This window comes from Ischnura elegans, chromosome 11, assembly GCF_921293095.1.
Source record: "Ischnura elegans chromosome 11, ioIscEleg1.1, whole genome shotgun sequence".
Lineage (NCBI taxonomy): Eukaryota > Metazoa > Arthropoda > Insecta > Odonata > Coenagrionidae > Ischnura > Ischnura elegans.
The window spans coordinates 64550731-64572255 of NC_060256.1; the positions used below are offsets into that span (position 1 = coordinate 64550731).

The 21525-nt window shown below is 36.9% G+C and overlaps 1 protein-coding gene across 1 annotated transcript; it reads right to left on the reverse strand.

Moving 5' to 3' along the window:
• Positions 1-6605: 6605 nt before the first annotated feature.
• Positions 6606-10894, reverse strand: LOC124167971 (anther-specific proline-rich protein APG-like). Its single transcript, XM_046546046.1, has 2 exons — positions 10843-10894; positions 6606-7788 (listed from the first exon to the last, which is right to left on the reverse strand). The coding sequence occupies exons 1-2, from the start codon at positions 10852-10854 to the stop codon at positions 7141-7143; spliced, it is 660 nt and encodes a 219-aa protein (XP_046402002.1). The 5' UTR covers positions 10855-10894; the 3' UTR covers positions 6606-7140.
• Between the last annotated feature and the right edge of the window lie 10631 nt (positions 10895-21525).

The window sequence follows — 21525 nt, forward strand, 5'->3', positions numbered from 1 at the left end:
GTATTTGTTATGGTTAATGACCATTCCATATATTCTTCCGTAATCGTATTCTTCTCTTCCTAACATCCAACGTCGCTTTTGGGCAAGGCGTTGGAGTCGGATATTCATAGTCGGTATTTTTATACGCTTTTCTTACCGAGCTTTATCTGTTACGTCGATGGAATCTTGTAAATTATTTTTAACCCATTTCCCATTGTCGGATCGGCTTGAATGGGTCTAGTAGGATAAGATGGTGAAAAGTTCCATCAGAGCTTTTGAAAAATAAAAAATATACACTTAAAGTGTATAAAAAATATGTGTTTCCCCAAAGTTTCAGGCCTTAAAAATGGAAATTAACCAAAAAAAATTGAAACGCGATATTTGTTTTTTAACCATATCTCCAGTTTTCATTTTTTCAAAATTATTTTTTTGGTTTTAAAATGTATATAATAGTTCGCGATACCATCATGATTTTTTTCAAATTTTTTTTGATCGAAAACTAAACTTTAACATAAGTTTGAAAATTTCAAAATTATATTAAAAATGTTAGGAAACACTAGACACGCCGAAAAAATATGTTGCTACCCTTACATCAAAGTATAATTAATTTTTTTTAGATTTTTAAAATTGGTGGAACACAGTCAAAAACATGAACGACTGGTTTGCGTCATTTTCATCTACGTATTCCAAGAGGATATTTGATTTGATTGTTATGGGCAACGATTGTTGATCAGTTTGTAATATTATTGATTAAGAATAAATGTTCACATAAACAATACCTATCGCATTAATATTAATCGTAATTAATGTTTATAGCCGTACTGTTAAGCTTTAAGTTAGTCTTCAAATAAAATAAAAACTAAAAATCGTGTTTCAATTTTTTTTGGGTTCATTTCCATTGTTATGGTTTGAAACTTTGGGGAAACACATAATTTTTGATGCACTTTAAGTGCATATTTTTCGAAAGTTCTGCAGGCATTTTTCACCATCTTAACCAGCTAGACCCTTTGCACACCTGCTTGCTTATGATGACAATTTAACTTTCAGTAATCATATATTTGAAATTTTGTTACATTGTGCGCTAATTAATTCACTAAAGTTCCATAAAGAAAAAGTTTTTAATTTTCTCAATAGATGGCATTAGTTAGAAATCTTTCGGCAGATAAAGAAAGAAATATCTGCCGAAGATATCTATTTAGATATCTATTAAAGAAATATCTGCCGAAAGATTTCTAACTAATGCCATCTATTGAGAAAATTAAAAACTATTTTTCTTTATGGAACTTTAGTGAATTAATTAGCGGACAATGTAACAAAATTTCAGTTTAATAATTTAATCGATTACGTGATTCACCATTAAAAAGTAGAAAATAAAAAATAAAATATAAGGTTAAAAAACGCGCTTTTTCCAGAAAAAGTAACAATGCACTAATAAGTAATAAAAGTATTTCTTTCATTTCTTGACGAACAAAAGGTAAGTGCTGATTATGTTGAGATATTAATATTGAGTGCCATTCCTTTGACATTTATCAGTTCCTTATTTATTTTTCTTTACTTCTCAAATATAATAAAACTCTTCAGCACCGTCTTATTACCCGAGAATACAGGAAAGCTTATTTTTCGGAAAAAGCGTGTTTTTTCAAATGTTTTACTTTATTTTTATTATGAATTAGAGGTGGGAATTTCGGTTCAATTGATGGATTCGATTCATGGGATTTGATTCGTGGCAATAAATCGGTTCTTTAAATCGTTCATAATGAACCGAATGAACCGTGGGAATCTTGAATCCATGTGAATATCGAATCCATCTGAAATCGAATCTGTGTGAATCTTGAATCCATGGAGAATACATTATGCCTGCGTATTCAGAAACGGAACCAGGATTTTTTTCTGGGGGGGTGCAATTACCGTGGTAATTTTCTATTTACTTTGATATGAAAGTTATTAAAATGAAATTAAATGATTGTGTCTCCGTAATACAAAAAATCCGCCTATGAATGTATTAGTCATGCTTGAATCCACGAGAATCTCTCAACCTACTGCATTTCAAATATTTCAAAAGCCAGTTCAAAGTATACCGGGACTAGCCGCGGTGATAACTTTTACGGGAGTCACCCGCAGTGCACAATCGTAATGATTTTTTCTCTGTGGATCTTTCGCATTTCAAAAGCTTTTATCACATATCTACGAAATCAGTGTATATATACATACTACATATGCCTGCGAGTCAAATCAATCGTAATTATGGTGAAGAGCTTATTTTTATTCTAAACCTGTATGGCCACTCGTCAGAATTTAATGATAGTTCACCGCCTTTTATGGGTAGCATCTACGCGGTCTAGCCGAATTCAAATCGTTATTATTGAACGATTTGGATTTGGAGGATTCAAATCTTCCACCATTCATTTTGAACGATTTATATTTGGAGGATTTTAATCTTTCATCGTTCATTTTGAACGATTTGGATTCGGCGGTTCATTTTGAACGATTTGAATGGAAATCGTAGATTCAATTCATTCGGTTCATACCCTTGAATCGTTCATTTTGAACGATTCATTCATGAACGACACAGCTTTATTATGAATTCATGGTTTCTCAATCAACATTATTATAAATATTGAATTGCAAATATAATGCGCAGGGAATGCGTCCTTAATAGAAATTGTATAGTGTCTTAGATAAGTATAATACTAAGCTAGTAAAACTTGAACCTTCGCCCCTTCATTTTCTTCTCCTTTTTTAGATACCCGTTATGCATTTGGTATTACAGTTTTGGAGCGTGCGAGAAATGTTTTGCTCTGCCAAGGCTTGAATTTTGTTGATCAGAAATTTCCGTCCTCAAATTAGTGCTTTAATTTTTAAGTGTAAGGGTTATGCATACATCCATACACACATCCATATTTCTTTTTATTTTCATAAGATTCTTTATTTTTCCTGCTTGATTGATTTAAAAAAGTGTTTTTTCCTCTTAAAACGTATTTTAAAATTCGATCGGTACTAAATATTATGTTTTAAATGGAACGATGATTTCTCCATCTCTATAATGTGGGACTCACTCTACGGGGAGTACTCTTTCTATATAATATATTGTCTATTCGATTTGCAATGGTAAATGAAGGAGCTGACCCACAGCACGGGCAATTTTTGCCATGAGGATAAGAAAAACAAGGGATGCACATACCCGTCATCTGTATTAGTCTGCTCTTAAAGAAAGGCGCCCAGCGGAACACGGCTTAGTGTCTCATCTGATGAACGGATTGCACTAATTGAAGGGTACAAAACACTAGCTGGTATCAGGCAATCTTTGAAAAAGTGTTGCTGGTATCCAACCCCGTATAAATACGGTATTGCATTGTGTCATCGATATTTCTCTTTTATGTATGGATTACAAAGGATTTTATGGATTAAATTGATTATGGATTAGATGGATCATATAAAAAGAAGGAGCAAGTTTAGAAAAGTGTAATAATTAATATTCGACTACAACGCCTTGCCCAAAATTTACGTTAGATGTTAGGAAGAAAAGAATGTAATGCCCGAAATATATATTAAATGGTCTTTACCGTTACGAATACTTTTAAAAATCAATCATTTGAAATCGATGTTATTTTACAAACATTCTATAAACATATATGGAGTGTATGGTCTTAGGTTTTCCCGGTGTATCAGGTACAGAAAAGTTTCTCGGGTTTTCCACTGGAGATGAAGATCCCCTAAGGATGAACAATAAGTCGCTGCTCGAAACGTTGGAAAACATGGAGAACATCAAACGGTGGAAAACCCGAGAGAATGTCCTGCATTCTAATATGGAGTACATGTGGTGTATATTACGTGGAATCTATTAAGAATTGGAGCGATTCTTATGTGCATGGGCAATGTGTATGGTCGAATATGGGCCTTTTATTTAGTCATAAAAGGGTTATGTATGACGTGATTTTAAGAAATATTTATATTAAATGTGAGTAGCTGCGCGTGAAACATATGTCTCGTATATTGTATACGTTTGTATAAAATGTGCAATGTATGTGGAAATAAAGATACATTTATGCAATACTATTTGATTTCTTGCTTAAAAAGCCTTTTGTGATAGATACAAAGTATAACTTTAGTGAAGGAAATTCCCTTTGGACTTCCAGAAAAATTTCTTCGGCATATTTTCCTGGCCAGACTGGTGCGAAAAAGTATTTCTCGGATAGTCTTTCTTTCATTTCGGTAATTTCAGAAAATTCATTTACAGTTAACGTACGATTGCTGGAGTTCGGACTGCGAAAATTGGAGCAAGTAACTGCGTCTAAAAATTTTGCCCGATTTTAAAAACTGGCGGAGAGGAAGTCTGCAAAAAATAACGAGTTTGGCGTGTATTTTGCTTTGCAGTCGGAGAAACGAGATTGGTGAAAATGCAATTCGACAGCTGTGCCCTTCTCTCGAATCAGGAAACTTTCCAAAAATGGAAAAAAAATATTTTTGAATGCAATATTTGTATTTCGAGCTTCGACGAGGAAGAAGCAAGAGAAAATGTATCCGTTGACTAAAAAGGATATTCAATTTTTACGTAAAGTATTTTTATCTTTACGCAGTATTGAAGACTGTATCCGGAATCTTTGGCTATAGGACTAGCATCGTTGAATTCTTAAGATAATTTGAAACAGGAATGTTCAAAAATACGTCTAAGTGTTTGTAAATCACGTGTTAAATACTAAAACTAATCATTAATTATATGTCAGAAATGAAATAAATATTTAACTATTAATACCCTCAAAAATTTAAAATTCGAGGTGAAAAAAATTAAATCATCATCTTACAAGAAACTTGAGTCTGGGTGCTATTAATGAGTATCAATCTTTTTACAGTGATTGGTAAATGCTGCCCATTTTCCACTTACTGTTTTGCAGTTTTAAATAGAAGAATCTACGAACTCTGTAGCTTCTCTGAATCTCTGTAGCTTCACTCATCGTATCAAAAATTTTGAAATTTCACCGCATAAAGAGCAAATTTTTCAAAGAAAATTAAATTTTTAAAACATATTGTGTTCGCGCCAGTTGTAATATTTTGCTGTAAAAACTTAAGCAAGGAATTGAGTTTAAAATTTGGTGTCTGAAATACAACCAGTGATTTCGGAAGGATAAAAAAATAAGTTCTTTGTCGCCAATTCTTCGGTTATGATTGTATTTTCATTCTCACCTCTTACTAAAGAATAGAATGAAAAGACTGTGGCTAATTCCACTAATGCTTATTGATTATAGCGGTTTCGTTACAAAGTAACATCTTTAACATAACCGTCGTATCAGTAAATAATTGTGGACTCTTCCATTGCTTCTCCCAATTCCAATATTCTCTCTATGAGTGTAACTATTACTTTATTCCTTCAATTTTTAAAAATTAATTTTTCTGGTGAAAGTATTTAAAAATATATTTCTTATCACGGAAAATGTTTTGACCCTGTCGGGAAAATTTTAATCATTGTCTGGAAAGTGTGGAAAAGTCATGGAAATCATGAAGCCATAATTTTAGTGGCCACTTTGATTAACCACCGGAGGCCATATGATAAGGTAGGCACAATACGTGGTATCAGGTTCAAAATTATGCTGTCATAGTAGTAAAGATTACAGTATCGCTCATATTTCTTTGCCATCAAGCGTTAGAACGAGTGAACTTATATTTAAGTTATCGGATCTACTAAAGCGGGCGGAAATTATATTTTTAAATTCAATTTAAAATACATGATAGAAAACAAAGATATGGAGCTGGAGGGAATCGATAAACAAACTCCAGTCTCCAGCAGCACTAATTTATTAATTTTTAAGAAATTAACTAACGACATTTCGAAAAAAATAGGCAAAACTTTAAAAAAATTTCCTGCACGGCTCTTTTAAAAGCTCCTATAGATATAATTCGTTGTCTTGGGCGTTACTTAATTGAATTGACTTAATCAGGTCGACGTCGTAACCTAAGCCGTCCTTCAATAACTTTGTGGTATTACATAGTTTTACTCTTCACTTTATTTACTATAAATCCTTTTTTGAAATTTACTTCTAGTTTCCTGATTGCTAGCATTGTTGTTATTATTTGAATTTTACAACCTATATTTTTTTTACTTTGCATTTCCCAAATAATTGTCTAAATTCCTTGTACTTGTGATAGAAAATTACGTAATATCTTCGATTTAAATCCATAAAAAAACCAAAAATGGGAATAAAACTTGGCATCCTCGGATGTCTAATTACAATCTTATTTTTTCTTTCATCTTTGATGCTGCCCCATTGAGTGGACGTTCAATTAGGCACGTAATTTTTTTTACATCCTAGTTGTTAATCAGAGTACGTGTGGACCAGGCATTTCAAATTAGATTACTAAACATTCGCCTCTAGGAAAGGTGCCTATTCAAACACTCATGTTTACTCGATGGAGGACATGTTTGCCGATGTTACGAACCGTTGCGTTGCTGATCCAAGTAAATTTTGAACTTTTATTCCGGATTCCGAAATTTAAAATTTCCCAAATGATTTCCGCCAGCCTGTGCGTCCCCCCCCCCCGGGCTATTGCCTCAACCCCCCAATTTGATAAACTGATTTCAACTGGACGATGTGAGGGTTAATTGCGGGTAAACAAAAGCAGAAAAGCATATATAGATCTCAATAATCACATTTATTTGTTTTATGCAAGTATATCTTTTTTTACACAAGGCGAAGCTTTCATCGTGGATGGAAGATTATTAAGTTCTTCCCCCAAATCACCCTCAGCTATTGGTCGTGGAGCCGGATGGATGGTACACAAAACACAGGTTTTGGGATGGTGCTGAGGGGGTGGGAATGAAAAAATAGGGGTTAAAAAACGAACTGTAGCTTATGTAAGCGGATTATTAAAGCTTCGGACTGATTCCGCTTCCTCGCCGGTGAATAATCATCGGAAATTCAAATCAATGCGGGGGATAATGTCCGGATCGCTTGAGGGGTTGGGGGGCGGCTCAGGTGGTTTTTTTCCGTAGGCTCGTGTAGGTTGCTGTATCCTTATTTATCCCCTCAGTCAGACAACACATCCGCGTGGAGGATATCACGTAATGAATGGGAAGCGAGGAAAAAACGCGCACTTTCTAATTATTTATATGATTTTTTTGCAATTTCGGATCGTTCAACCAAAGTGGTCAACTTTAGTTGTTCAACTTTAGTGGTGACCTTCGAATCCTTGGTGTCCTCCAAATCCTTGGTGTCCTCCAAAACCGTAAGATCCGGCTCCTCCATATCCTCCGTGATCTCCTCCGTGGACGAAGATCGGCACTGGCTTGTGGATGGTCACAGGGTGAGGCACTGGTACCGCAACAGGCTTTGGCACCGCCACTGGATAAGGCTTGTGAACGGTCACTGGGTATGGTTGAGCCACCGGAACTTTGATGGGCACGTGGACTGGGTAAGGGACTGGCTTCTCGACCGTGACAGGGTATGGCTTGTCGACGGGGACTGGGTAAGGCCTGGGAACGTGGACGGGGTAGGGTTTGTCCACGGGGTATGGGACTGGGTGTGGTACGGGGTATGGGACCTTCCTCTCCACGGTGACTGGGTAGGGTTTGGGGACGTAATAGGGAACCTCCTTGGTCAGGGTTACGGTCTTCACGTGTCCTCCGTCGTATCCGCCCCCGAGTCCGCCCCCGAGTCCGCCTCCGTACAGGCCGCCTCCGAAGCCATGACCTCCTCCGTACCCAAGGTCGAAGAGACCCCTCTTGTCTTGCTTCTTGGCATCCTTGTTGCCGTCCTCTTTGACGGCTTCGTCGCAGAAGGAGAGGGCAATCAGCGCCAGGAAAGAAAGAGTGGACGGCTGTGGAAATAAAACATGTATATTTGTAGGTCACTATCACTCAGAAGGTTGGTTTGGTGAAGTGAGGGTCAGTGGCGTAACTAGGAATATGCTTTGGGGGGATTTAGGGGGGGTGGGGGGGGGGAGGGGGGATTAAGGAGTTTAGGAGGGGTTACTCCCCCCCAGGAAACGGGGATTTTAGGAAAAGTTAAAACAAATAACTTGCTTGAAAATGAATTTTACATCATTTTGGCACTTAAAATTTAACTTTTAGCAGATGTATCAATTCCAGACAAGGTTTTCAAATAATATTTTGATTTCTCTGAGACTTTGGGGGGGGGGGGGAATACATCCCCTCCTCCCCCCCATAGTTACGCCACTGGTGAGGGTGGAGCAAGTGGTGTATCCACGGTGGAGTTTCCAGGTTACAAACTCCTTTTCCCCCCCAATACTGTAAAATAGGCACCAAAAACGAGTGATATGGCCTCAATAAAAACAAAAAAAAATGAAAGTGCAAAATTACTGTTTTTGAGTCCTAAAAATCACGTTGTCAACATCAAAACTCCCAAAACTTTCCCTGGAGAGGACCCCTGGTTGCCCTGCGGTGTTTTCTATAGACCCCGTAAGGTCCCCAAAATCTCCGGTAAACCCTTTAAAAATCCTGGCTCCGCTACTGGGTAGAGCTCACCCCTGAATAAACCACAGGGGTGTGAATTACATACAATGAGGGTAGGGAGGCGAGTTCCTTTCCCTAGGCCACCTCATACTTCGAAGACTTTTGTTAGGGGATGTCCGAAAGCTTCACCCCGGATTCGAATCAGGGACACCTCGGTCACCAGCCAAATGTTCTACCCACTAGGCAACAGCCCTCCCCCCGTATTTGTAGATACTGTTAAATGTAAAAATTAAAATATTATTTTCTGAGGTGGGATATAACGCTGACACAACGAGTTATTTCACTTATCAATAAAATTATGCAATTATTGAGGTCAAAATGAATTAATTCATCGAATTAATGAGCGGAATATGCTCCATTATAATATTTTCACCTCCCAGCCAGCGGAATGTGATAATTTACATGCATTTCAGTGTGCAAGCTGCCTAGTTATTCAAAGACCATTTGAGGATATTGAAATTGTAGCTGAATTCAGCATATGATGTCAATGAAAATAATCGCAATTTATATTGCGGAACATTATTACCTGGTAGCAATAGAAAATTTCAAAAGGAAGAATTCTGCGAAATTGAAGTTTTTATCGCAACACATTGACTAAACTCTTAGTGAAATTACTTGAAACATTTGATTCGTGAATTATCAAGACTTTCAATTGGAGAATTCGATAAATATTCCAGGTACCTGGACTGTTTTCCCGTAGGCTTCAGGTTATCGAGAATCAGGAAACTGTGACCTTACGTCACCTTATAATCAACAGTACGGACAAAAGAAGCCAGAAATCCTCAAGCGAATTTAGGGCAGCCTGAAGCGGGCTGAATAACGAACACAACCAACTGTTTCAAATATCAATAAAATTATGGAATTATTGAGGTCAAAATATATTACTCCGTTGAATAATTTGGCGTAAAATGCCTCATTGAAATATGTTCACCTGACTATCTAGCGGAATTTGATAATTCTCTCTCGAAGTGTGATATCACCTTTCTCTTTTTCTCATACGAAAAAGAGAAAAAGAGATGATTGTTCACTCTCGTCATGTCGCGCCTCTAATGTGCGCTAGACTGGAAGGCTACGGGCTGGGCTAAGATCACCTAAATAAATAATAGCTGGCATTTTTCAGAGCGACGCGAGAAATATCATTCTGGAATCGCACAATATTTCAAGGTCCGATAGTAACGATACAATAAGGGAGATGCTTTGCCGAACGGATGATGGATAAAGTCGTTTTTCTTCCCGAGCAATAAAGGAGTTCAATAAATGCTGGGTCGAATCCTGGCCTTGAAATATTTTTAAACGTGCACCAATCTATTTTATTATACTCGTTCGGGTTTAACGGCATCTGTCGTAACACCCACCACCGCTCACCGATTTTGACGGTAATGGGTGTCACGAAGATGTAGAGGTTATGTAAGCTGTACTCTATGTAGTTTATGATACAGATTTTTCGTCCTTATAACACTGGAGCGAGGGACCTCCGTTATATTATTCGGGTCTCCAAGTCCCTATGGTTTCGCGTTTGGTTTTTATCTACTATTTTAACCTTGCAGGCAATGATGGATCTATCACTTGAGTGCGTCGGTGATGGACTACGCTGCTGTCGGACTGAGGGCCACCTTTTTGTTTAGTATGTATTGAACATTTTCCCCTCACTTGCGCGAAAAGAAGCATCTTGAGATAAATTAATATATGCCATATTATGTGGAAGTCTATTCTGCCTGGTTTTCTGCGATTTACATGATTGTAGGAGAGGCTTTAAACTTTTACAGAAGATTAGATAATATTATTGAAGTTTTCTAGTCAATTCAAACCGAGGAATATACGAAGTATAATTTGAATACATAAAGTGAGATATGTATTGCAGGCAATAAAGTATCGTGGAGGCAGTTTTTTTCTGGAAATATTCATCTCATGTCATTAAAATATGAAATTAAGCTGATTAAGTTAAATAAGCTGAATGTTAAGCTTCAAAAAAAAAGAATGAAATACCTGCAGCTTGTATCTTGGGAAGTTATTTTTTCACTTTAATTTTGGCAAAAAAATCTGAAAATGAATTTTGCCTCTGAAAAATTTCGCCGCGCAAGAACGGTGAGGCAAAAAATGATGATATTTATAGCACTTACTTGTCGTTGGGGAATTCTCACTCAAACGTATTTTTATAATGTTTAATTTCAGACGTAAATCACGATAAATACCCTCCTGTTTTGATAGTAATTAAATGGCGATGTAAAAATTTGGTATCCAAGCAACGTTGAGCCATGAAGTGCGGCGTAATATCTGCTTTCACTCGCGATGGTTCTCGGAAACAGTAATGCACGGCACCGGTGAACTGTGATGAGGGGGCTTCACAAAGTCTTCCACACAGAGGGGAATAGCAGGGCTTATGAGATGAGGAGTCTTACCAGTAGCTTCATGGTGATTGATGTTTTCGGAGGAGCTGTTTAGGTTTGGACTGACTTGCTGGGTGCTCATCACATGCTTTTATACTCACGCGCTCCACGCCCGAGTTGCTCCGATGCTCCCTTCTCTCTCCATCTAGCTCAAATTTGCGGCTTTCTATACGGGTCCGTCGTCCGTGACCACGATGTCTGTCTGTTAACTGCTCTTCCGCTTTGCCTCACAATCACGCGAAGAAATCTCGATTTTTGAGTGGATGATTTCGCAGTGCAGCGAGTCCTGACTGCGTGCATAGTTAGCTACTTACATTCGTCATGCTTTTTAGTTGATTGCCGGCCAGTTCATTAAAGCGAGAGTCTCCCTTCTGTGTGCTATATGATTTTATTTCAAGATGTGAATGTGGATAAAGTGGGTGGTATGCTTGATAATGGCAGCGATCTTTCATTACCTAATGCTTTCCTGTGATTGTGAGCCATTTCTGACTTCACTAAGGCGCTTGAAGTCATTACATATTAATTAATGCCTCCTGAGTATAAAAATGTACTGTATAATAATGGTCAATATTATAAGTGCGAAGTGGGGCACTTAATATAAAAAAATGGAGCGTACATAACGCTGCAGTAAGAATGAGTGATATTGAATCTGTTCATTTAAATTTTAAGGAAACGCAACCTTCATTCTGGAAACATTTCCTTGAGAAGGAATTTGATACACGTAAAATTTTCATAGGACAATCATTGTAATGACTAATCACATTTTCTAAAGAGATTTTGGGTTCCATTTCCAAGGGAATACCGAATATCGCTTGACGGAAAATTTGCGAGAAGAACTCACTGGAGTTTTTATCGAACACCAACTTCAGTATAACGAGAAAATTGCCGGTATACCACAGAATCGTAAAAAATGTGTGTTAAAGCGTGATAAATTTCTTTCTGTAAAAATCTATACTTTTTCTTTGCATAATAATAATTGACTTTAGAATTATTGGTGGGCCTGCAGAAGTCATAGGCTTAGTTATGCATCCTATCCAAGATATTTCTGGCTTGAACTCGTGCTAATATTGCTCTCGATCGGATCATCTCCGGACCTATCGTGTGAAATTCTAAGTGGTTAACATGTTGGACACGCAGTTGTACACAACTCCGATTAGCTGAAATAAATGGTGGCCCCGGAGTAGTAGCGCGTAATTTTTGATGAGCTTGCCTCCGCTAGTGTTCCTGTATCATGACCGTAGGCTGTGGGCATTCTGGGAAGTAGGGTCCATGGGATTTTCCTTAACGGCCGCGTCGTGCGACTAAAATTGGTGTCACCCCCGTCACCTCTGAAGTGCAGGCGTGATAAAAGGTTTGGTTAAATATTCGCCAACAGTTAAAAATTAGTTAAAAACGGTTAAAAATTCTAGTCCAGTTAAAGGCCTTTTATTATTTCGCCGTTCCTTATCTTTACTTGTGGTCACTTAAGGGGAGTCCGTACTCTCAAATTGGTGAGTAGTGATAAAATATTAACCTCGATCCGCAGTAAGTATACCTGATCATTAATTTTTTGCTGAGTTGTTGGCCAACGAGATCCGGTATAGCCGATAGAAAAACCACGTGATGACTGGCGGAACGCGCTGTGATGATTTAAAGTTTTTTCGACGTTGAGAACGTCCAAATTAAAGAAGATGAAAAACCTATTCACCCATCCTTTCATTTTGCAATCTATTTTCAGTGTGCTTTTCAGCTTCATTAGAAGATAATATTTATATTACAAGAAAATGAATATTAGTTATTATTTATGCTAACATTCCTAGTCTTAAGAAGTTTTCATTGAAAATATCTTTGTATTATGCTTGGTCACCTACTTAAAAATGAAATTTATGAAGCTATCTATAAATTTTTCATATTTATATTTATTACTTATAATGTTTAATAATTATATGCAATTTATTCTTCTCTTTTGCATAAAATCATGGTTTTTTATTTTATTTGATGATTGACCTGGTGGTAAAAATATGAAGATATTTGTATAAGGTTTGCGTACAAATTTCCATCGCAGAATAACTGGTTTACATAGGCTATGTCCCTTTTGAGATTAATCAATAATATTGGCATAGATTCAATGTAAGCATAAAACATACTTTTATTGGTTTTATTCAACTTGTGTTCATTTCATATAAAATTTTAGCTCTGGGGGTGGTGAAAAATAATACCAAAACGCAAAAAATCTGACCTAACCCTCAAAACCAAGACTTACTGTAATCGGTTGTCTTCCTGTTGTTGCTATTTGCCCTTGCTTTCGGGGGTATTGTGCCAACACCTGGAATGGAGACAGAAAATTGCACATTTAAATTTCTCCCATTGCCAAATTGAATGGATTACCTTGAATTATCTGGCCTTTTGACGGAAAATATAATTTTAAAAAACATCAAAGGCTTGTCAAAACAGACCTCAAAACGTATTTAATCGAATTTATTGTTATGTAATGACGCAATATTCTTGCATAATAGATACTTATTATAGCATTACTGCAAGCGCTTTTACTTTGGAGATTAAGAGAATAATTGAGGGATATCTCGTTTTAGCGGCTTAGTGAATTTATTTGAAATTATTTGCATGCCTACAAATGGAAAAGAAAATTGATTGAAAAAAAACTCTTTGAATATTGACGACTAAATAAACAGGTAGTATTGTTTACAGGTTTATTTTTCCGTGGACAGTATGCTTGAGGGACAATATTTTTCCGTATCACATACTGAGTAAAGCTGTTATTATCGACAGAAGTCTAAAATCTCATTCCTAAACTAACAAATATCCATGAATTAAAAATCAACGATTGCCTTATTTTATGGGACATAATTTGAACAGACAAGCATACCAAATGCGTATTATCGGATAGGTGTTTACTTGTTGTTATGTGGCATGTATTTAGTTTTATAAATTGAAACTTTTCAATTTTTATTATTTTCCAAATGATTTTTAACTAATAAATACCTTTTAAATTACTCAATTTCAAGAAATTTACGTTAAGACTTGATTTTACAGTAAAATTGCTGCCAATTTTGCATTTTTATAAGTCTAAGTTTCAATGAACGGTCGAATCGACTTCCTAAAGTTCAGAAATATCAACGGTAAATATGGATGGATATCATTAATCCTCTATGCATGTCATTATTTTGTCTTGTAGAGTTAGATAGGGTTGTTACGATCGCAAAATTATATTTTGAATTGAATGTAACGAAATTTTTAAAAATAAATAATTTAAAACGGTGCAAATCTCGTCAAGTGTTTAAGGCATGTCTAACCAAACTGAATACATTTTATTTAGAATAATATTTGAATCGTGTAAGCATATACATTCTAATGTGACGTTTGTTAAGTGACATTTGTTTGTGTAGTAATTCTAATAATAACCTTTAATGAAGATAGATAAATAGTGTAGAATAGATTTTTACCATTCGGCTATGAATATAGAAGAATGAGTAGGTCCTTTTGGAAAGTGGAGAAGAAAAGATAGTTTTACAGACTCATGGTTTGAAAAAATAAAACTTTCGTGATTAATGCAAGCGGAGCAAATCTCGTCAAATGTTTAAAAGATGCCTTATCAAATGAAAGCCATTTTATTTCGAATAATATTCGAACAGTGTAAAATGTATATTTATAGGTAAGGTTTGCCAAGTGAAAATTACTTGCGCAATAATTCTAATTAAAATCTAATATGGAAGATAAATAATCTATAATAGATCTTTATCATAACCGATTTTAAGAATATAGATGAGTGAGAAGGTACTTTTGGAAAGTGGAGAAAAATCCTGCAGATTAGGTTATGCATTTTGAATTTTTCAGTATCAAAACATTCGTATTAACTGGAAATTTGATTCGAATTATATTTGACTCGAATCGATTTGATTCTATGTCGATCTTTAGTTAGATAATTCGCAATTGATTCTTCAATGACATACCTCCCATATTCTCACTCAAAATTAGGCCAATCGTCTACCACCACCCAGCCTTAAAATGACTTCTACATATAAGATAGGTTTTCCGCACTCAGGGTTTGAATTAAAAAAAAATAACTTTCATCATTCATGAAGGTGCAGACTTTTTGAAAGCCATTTGTCCAAGTCTTCTTACTCGGAGAACTCCTGGTTTCTCCTTCTCCTTTCAAGGAGTGCGCATTAATGCTAGGAGGACGAGACACGCTCTGATAGACTCCGCCAAGAAGAGTAACGAATTTACCCCTCTTTGAGGACGACCTAATAACGTTTCTCTGAGTGAAGAAACACACCATTAAAATTTTGCGTGCAGCATTAATGCCGGAAGCTTGAGCAGGGAGAGCCTCGGGAGGTTTTTATTTGCTGAGAATTTTTCGGTCGTTCTTGTAGAATATTTTTAGATACCACTTAATAGATTTTCTGAGGGGAGATTCCGAGGTATTTTACCCGAATTAAAACGTCAGTTAAGGCGTTGAGGATTTTGCCTGTCTCAACTCCCAGGAATAAGAAAATCATGGTCAAAAATGATAAGATAAATGAAAACTCAGGCTGTTAAACATTTAATATTTAATGATGTACCAGAGAGGAACTCCTTTCTTATGTTTACAGCGACATTCATTGATCCATGAAATGTTGGAAATGAAATAAATATGTATTAAAAATATCGTGTTTAGAATTCTTCCGTTGGATACAGGAATGGATTACAATGAAATATCTACATTTTTAAGGAAAGTATACTAAAATACAGCGGTATAAGCGTGAAAAATACACCTTCAAACGCATTCACTTGATTTTCTTGTGAGATTCTGACGCTTTGATCTTACATAAGACGTATCATAGCATTCCTGCTTACAATTTTACAAGGGAGATTGCGAGAATAATCGAGAGAAATCTCACTTTAGTAGCTTTGTGTGTTTATTTGAAATTATTTGCATAATTACTTATGAAAAAGAGTGGAACTCATTCAATATTAACTTCTAAATATACGGATAATATGGTCGACAGGTTCATTTTCGTGAAATTAAAAAAATAGCGTGTTTTCCACGTTATTTTTAATCACATAGTTTTTCTATGGTAGTTAGAAAGGGGAATTTTAAATTTCAGTGGTAGATGAACTCAGCCGCCATAAAAAGACATGTACTCCCCTGTATTCGTATACGGATACCCGCCAATATAAATCCTCAAAGCGTGCGGTAGCTTAGGGAAAAGTGCTGGATCCTTCACCATGGGTTCGTGGTATTATGCGCCTTTGGCTTAGCCCTGGGTGAGCTTTATCCTAACTTACAGAAAAACCTTCCAATTTAAACCCGATACTGACTGACTGATGTAATGTGTTAGTAATCCGTAAACAGTCTCAAAACGAAGAAAACATTAGGATCAATTTTTACCTTCTTACATTAGCCAAAGTTATATCTTCTGTGAGGCGTCTAATTTTTTTTACGTTCCTTTCAATTAAAAGCTAGAGGATAGGAAGTCATCTGGTGTGTGATTTGAAGTTGAGAACCTTTGCGGATAAATGTAATATTATCACCCCCCGAAGAAGTGAATATTGGAGTTGTGAGGGAATGTACACGGCCCTCCTTATACGTATATCCACATTATTTCGGTTACTCGGAGAATAAATTAGCGAACATCATCTCGCATTTTAGGAGACGCCTTTGAGGGTCATATTTTCCTCACAAAGCATATTATAGGATTCAAGGATTCAAGGATTGTAATATGTGATATCCGCATGTGGAGTATTTTTCAACTTATAGGAAGCAGAGAATACGATTCATAGATATGCATTCCGTTTTATATGCAGGAGAAAATTGACAGAGGAAAATTTGGAATTCTATGGACAAATACTACTATAGCGCAAAATGCGTGTAGATGCTCAACACCATCATTAAATTTTTAATTGTCGCATCAGTTTCGGATTTACGAAGGTATCATTTGTATTGTCGTTTTCTGCATCGTAATTGTATTCAAACTTACCGCTTGAAAACTCGGAAAGCACGACGTTCCCTGCGAATGTCTACCATAGCTCCTCTTTGGGAGTATTACCGATGCATGCTTGGAATTCACTCGCTATTTGTATTGAGAGCAAAGGAAACGATTTTAGTCATTACATGACAGACATTATTTACATTGCGTTTTCATGTAAAAATTGACGCAAGGGGAACTGCTTATATAAAGCTCCCATTGTGCTCCCATTGTTACTGAAAAACTTGTGCCTGAATATTTACTAAACTGATTTAGCTTACTGTAAAGTTTGTTGTCATTTTGTCGCAGGGATAATACAATTTTGAGTAATTAGATGTATCGTAGCAATAAGATAAGTATTACTCTAGCCAGCAGCCAGCTTTCGTTCAAAGATTCAATTTAATTTTTTCTACAATGTTCTTTTAAGTGTTGGTGTAATCTTGTGTTAGGGTTTGCAATTTTTGGGTAATCATCCACTTGAGAGTGCACAAATTCAGTTGGTCTTCTGTTTATAAGTAATGAAGTATCCCGTTAAGGAAAAGGGTATTCAGTTAGTCGTAAGCAATCCAAGGCGGATCTCTGAAGGCAGTGATGTTGTCATAGAGAAAGCGAGGTGAGGCAAAGTCCTGTTGGTATTGTTACAACATCAACGTAGCGTCCCGTTTTTCCAAGAGTGGCTGTTTGATATGTCTCATCTTAGGTCTTTGCTATGGATTTTTGTTCCCGTTTCCTCTGGATTGCTATACTTAAGAATATAATTTTATCACGGTAATCCCCTTTTAACCCAGAGCTGTTTCCGGTAGAAATTAAATTTCAACACTTCTCATTTTTAAACTCTGAAAATCTTCTACTCAATCATACTTATTGTGGCAGCTACATATTTCGCCGTTAAAATTTACTGCATAAAAGAATGCATAGTTTAAATAATTCCTGAGTAGAACTGAAAATGTATAAGTACATGTTTGATGTTACTTAAAAGCAACATTGGGTTATAATGGGTTAAAAATATCTATTGTCTTGTTTTTATACTTACATTGTTTTTGCTGCATAAAAAATAAGTATGTTAACAAACTGATAGTGAAAGATTTGGACCACTGTGAATAAAAATCCTCGAAAAGCGAGGTGGCTCACGGATAGGAAATGGTCCTCCTAAGTCCTAATCTGACTGCTTGTTAATCACACTACAATGGCTTAGCGTGAGGTGTGATGTACTCTCACCAGCCTAAATATCCTTTGGTTTGAATGAATGATTAAGTGAGTCACTTTAGCGCAAAGTTCTCATTTTATTCTGGTACGAGTACCTGCTTATGTAATAGGGTAAATCGGGGAATGACGCCGTATATGGGATAGACTGCGCACGCCCCTAAGTTTCGGCGTTTCCTGACAGATTGCGGGTAGATGCGATATGCGGGGGCACAGTTGGTTGTTTTTGATCGGTTTTACAGATTTTAAAGAGCAAATTCTGAGATAAGGCTGGTATTTTACCTTCAAAATTTTTCCTCGCCTTGCTCTAAATTCGTGTCGGACGTTGAAATACTGCTTTATTACATTGTTTGAGGCTTGTAGCAACTGTAAGTTCTCTATGTTGTTGGTGGTTTTCGGGTATTGCTGTGTAGAAAACATTTTAACTCGACGTTTCACTCCTCCTACTGGGAGCGTTATCAAGAGAATGGAAGGAATTTATTCTCGTCCCGAGCTTATATATGTTTTTCGCTACCCATTGTTGTGCTGGATTTGAATTTTAACCGATAGCCGTTGGCCATTATATTGTGCTAGGAACCCTCTCCATATACGGCTGAGGTTATACCCATCCTCCCTATTAAAGTTATTAGGTCTTTTCGCTATCTCGATGGATTCACGTATAAGACGCGGATGGTATTCTTCCGTCTTCGCTAATACCCGTGTAGCGTCAAACATTATTCTATGCCCAGGGCTGGAGGCAAAATGTTCAGCAACAGCTGATGCGTCCCACTGATGTAATTTTAACGCCCTTTCGTGCTCCTTAAGCCTTTGGGAGATTGAACGCTTGCTCTGTCCCACGTAGCTTCTGCCGCAGCAGCAGGGAACCTCATACACTCCCATAGATTGAAGGGGAGGATGGCTATCCTTCGGTGAAGGTAGGATATTCTGAATCTTCTTCACGGTGCAGAAGCGAGTCTTAGGCCCATATCGTCAGTCGCTCCTTCAGATCTCGTCTTCACTTAGGATTCCTTCGGCGGCCTCCTTCGCGAAGGACGCGATTACGTTCGAGAGACGATCCTCAGTGAAGCTCTTCTTTATCTTCCGACTTAAGCTGGTCTTTTGGATCATTTTCGTCGCTCATGGAATGTCCGGTTCTGAGATCCGTTCATCCAGTCAAACAAAGACAAAACATAACTCACCTAGCGTCACATGGGCCACAAAATATGCCGAAATGGAGCAAATGGGTAACGCGGAAAGAGTTTTTCTGTTTAATTTGGTAATCAAACATAGGGATATTCAAGAAAATAAGAAAACGGACGCAGTGACAGTTTGCATTGGAATCAGAAATTAAATTCACCGAAAATTCATAGATAATTCATACATCAAATATACAACAGACCGAAGAGTGGGAAAAAAGCAACAAGTTTCCTCAGTTAGATGATTAGTAAATATCAACTATAGTCTTTAGTAGTCGAAACGTACACCTAAACAATCCAGCATTAACGTAAGCCAACATGATGATTAAATAATTCCTGGGGTGTAGGTAATATAATGCAAAAAGTTGTTTGCCAACGTGTTGTTTTATTTTAAAGCCATCATTCCCTTTCCGAATAAAATTCCACTTGATTTTGGCAATTCCTCAAGTATTGCCGAGATAAGTAATCGTACGCGGAAAAAAGGTTTAGTTAGAACTATCGAATTCTGATGAAATTTATCACACTTTTCGGTCGTCATATGGCACATTGAAAAATTTAGTAACAATTACCAAACCAGTTTGATAAATTATATCAAACTGGTTTGGTAATTGATACCGAAATGGCCACAGCAGTTCGATATAAACTATCAAAAGCAAAAGATAATAAAACCGACGTAGCGTGCACAGTGCGCGTGAAAGATTTTCAATCCAGAAAACACTATCCTGATTTAAAATCATAAAATTAATAGTTTAACGTAAGTTTATGCTAAAGAAATGCAAAAAAAAGCAAAAAAAAAATTCACCAAATTCAATGCATAATCGAACGTGGGCCCTCCGCTTGGTAGCGACGGGCGCTAACCACTGGGCTAAATCGGATCCTGTAATATCTCCATACACAAAGGCAATAGTATTTTATTAATGTAAATAATCAACCTTTGCGTTGAAATGTGAATAAGATGTGACTAAACTTTCCCTTTCTTAGCTTAAGAAGAATACTTGATGCACACAATTGCATTACGTAGTTACTCCATATCCATTTCTAGTGCAGATGCGCAAGAAAACTTTATTTGTAGGCTTTTTACATCGATGTAGAGACGATTTTAACGTGCTGGGTGATGGATTGAGTCTAGTATGACGACTTTTATCACATGTCATTCAACATGATCGCGAATGATTATGCCTCAGGAATACCTCTAATTAAGGTTTTTATGTGTCGAAATACACAAACATCTCCTTACAGCTTTAATATCCATGATAATACGCTGTTCAATCATTGCCTTTGATGCACCGGCTTACGGATAACATTGCAATGTAAAGCAGAAATAAACAGAAAAATGAACGTAAACAAAATTAAAACGTTATCGCCATCACAAATAATAAAAACAAAATCATTTCTACCAACCTATCTTTTATGTAAGGCTGTTTAAAAATCTTTAAAGTGATGAAATGGTTGTGAAGTGGATGTGAAGGTTGGGTCAGACCAACCTACGCTGGCGAGGAGTCCTTCACCAGCAAAGTGCGCTGAAGAAGACCTTCGGACGTCTCTCGAACTGAAATCTATCCTTTAGGAGCCGAGGAAGATGAAGGATGGCTAAAGAAGCGACTGACGATACGGGCCTTAATGTTGCCTTTATGGAGGATTCTGGCAATTCTATCGGTGACCCCGGAGATGTATGGAATTTTAGCGTATGTAAGTGGCTTCTTCCCCTTGTGGCCGTCATCTTGAGGAGGGTGTTCATTGCTCTTTTAATGAAAGAGACACTATAACCATTGCCTTTCAGTGCCCACATAAGGTGTTGCATTTCATCACTGATATGCTCAGCATCACACACGATTTTGGCTCGGTGGGTTAGCGTTTTAATGACGCAGGCCTTTTGTTGTGGGTGGTGATGCGATGTTGAATTCAGATACCTGTCTGTGTGGGTCTTCTTTCTGTACACTGAATGGCCTAGGCTTCCATCCATTTTTCTTTTAACCAGTACATCTAAGAAGGGGAGACAACCTTCTTCTTCGAGTTCTTTTGTGAATTTTATGTCTGGATGTACTGTATTTAGATGTATGTACGTGGAATTCCTCAAGTTTTTCTTTTCCATGTGGCCAGATAACAAAGGTATCATCCACATATCTCAACCAGCATGATGGTTTCTTCTCGCTCGTCTCAAGTGCCTTCTTCTCGAAAAAGTCCATATATAAATTGGCAATCACAGGTGAAAGTGGGGAACCCATTGCCGCACCACTTTTTTGTTCATATATTTGCCCGTTGTAAAGGAAGTAATTGTTTCTAAGGCAGAATTCTACCAAGTTTGGGTAGTCTTCTGGTAGTCCATCACCTATAAGAGTTCTTAAAATTTCCACTGAATCGGGGACAGGAAC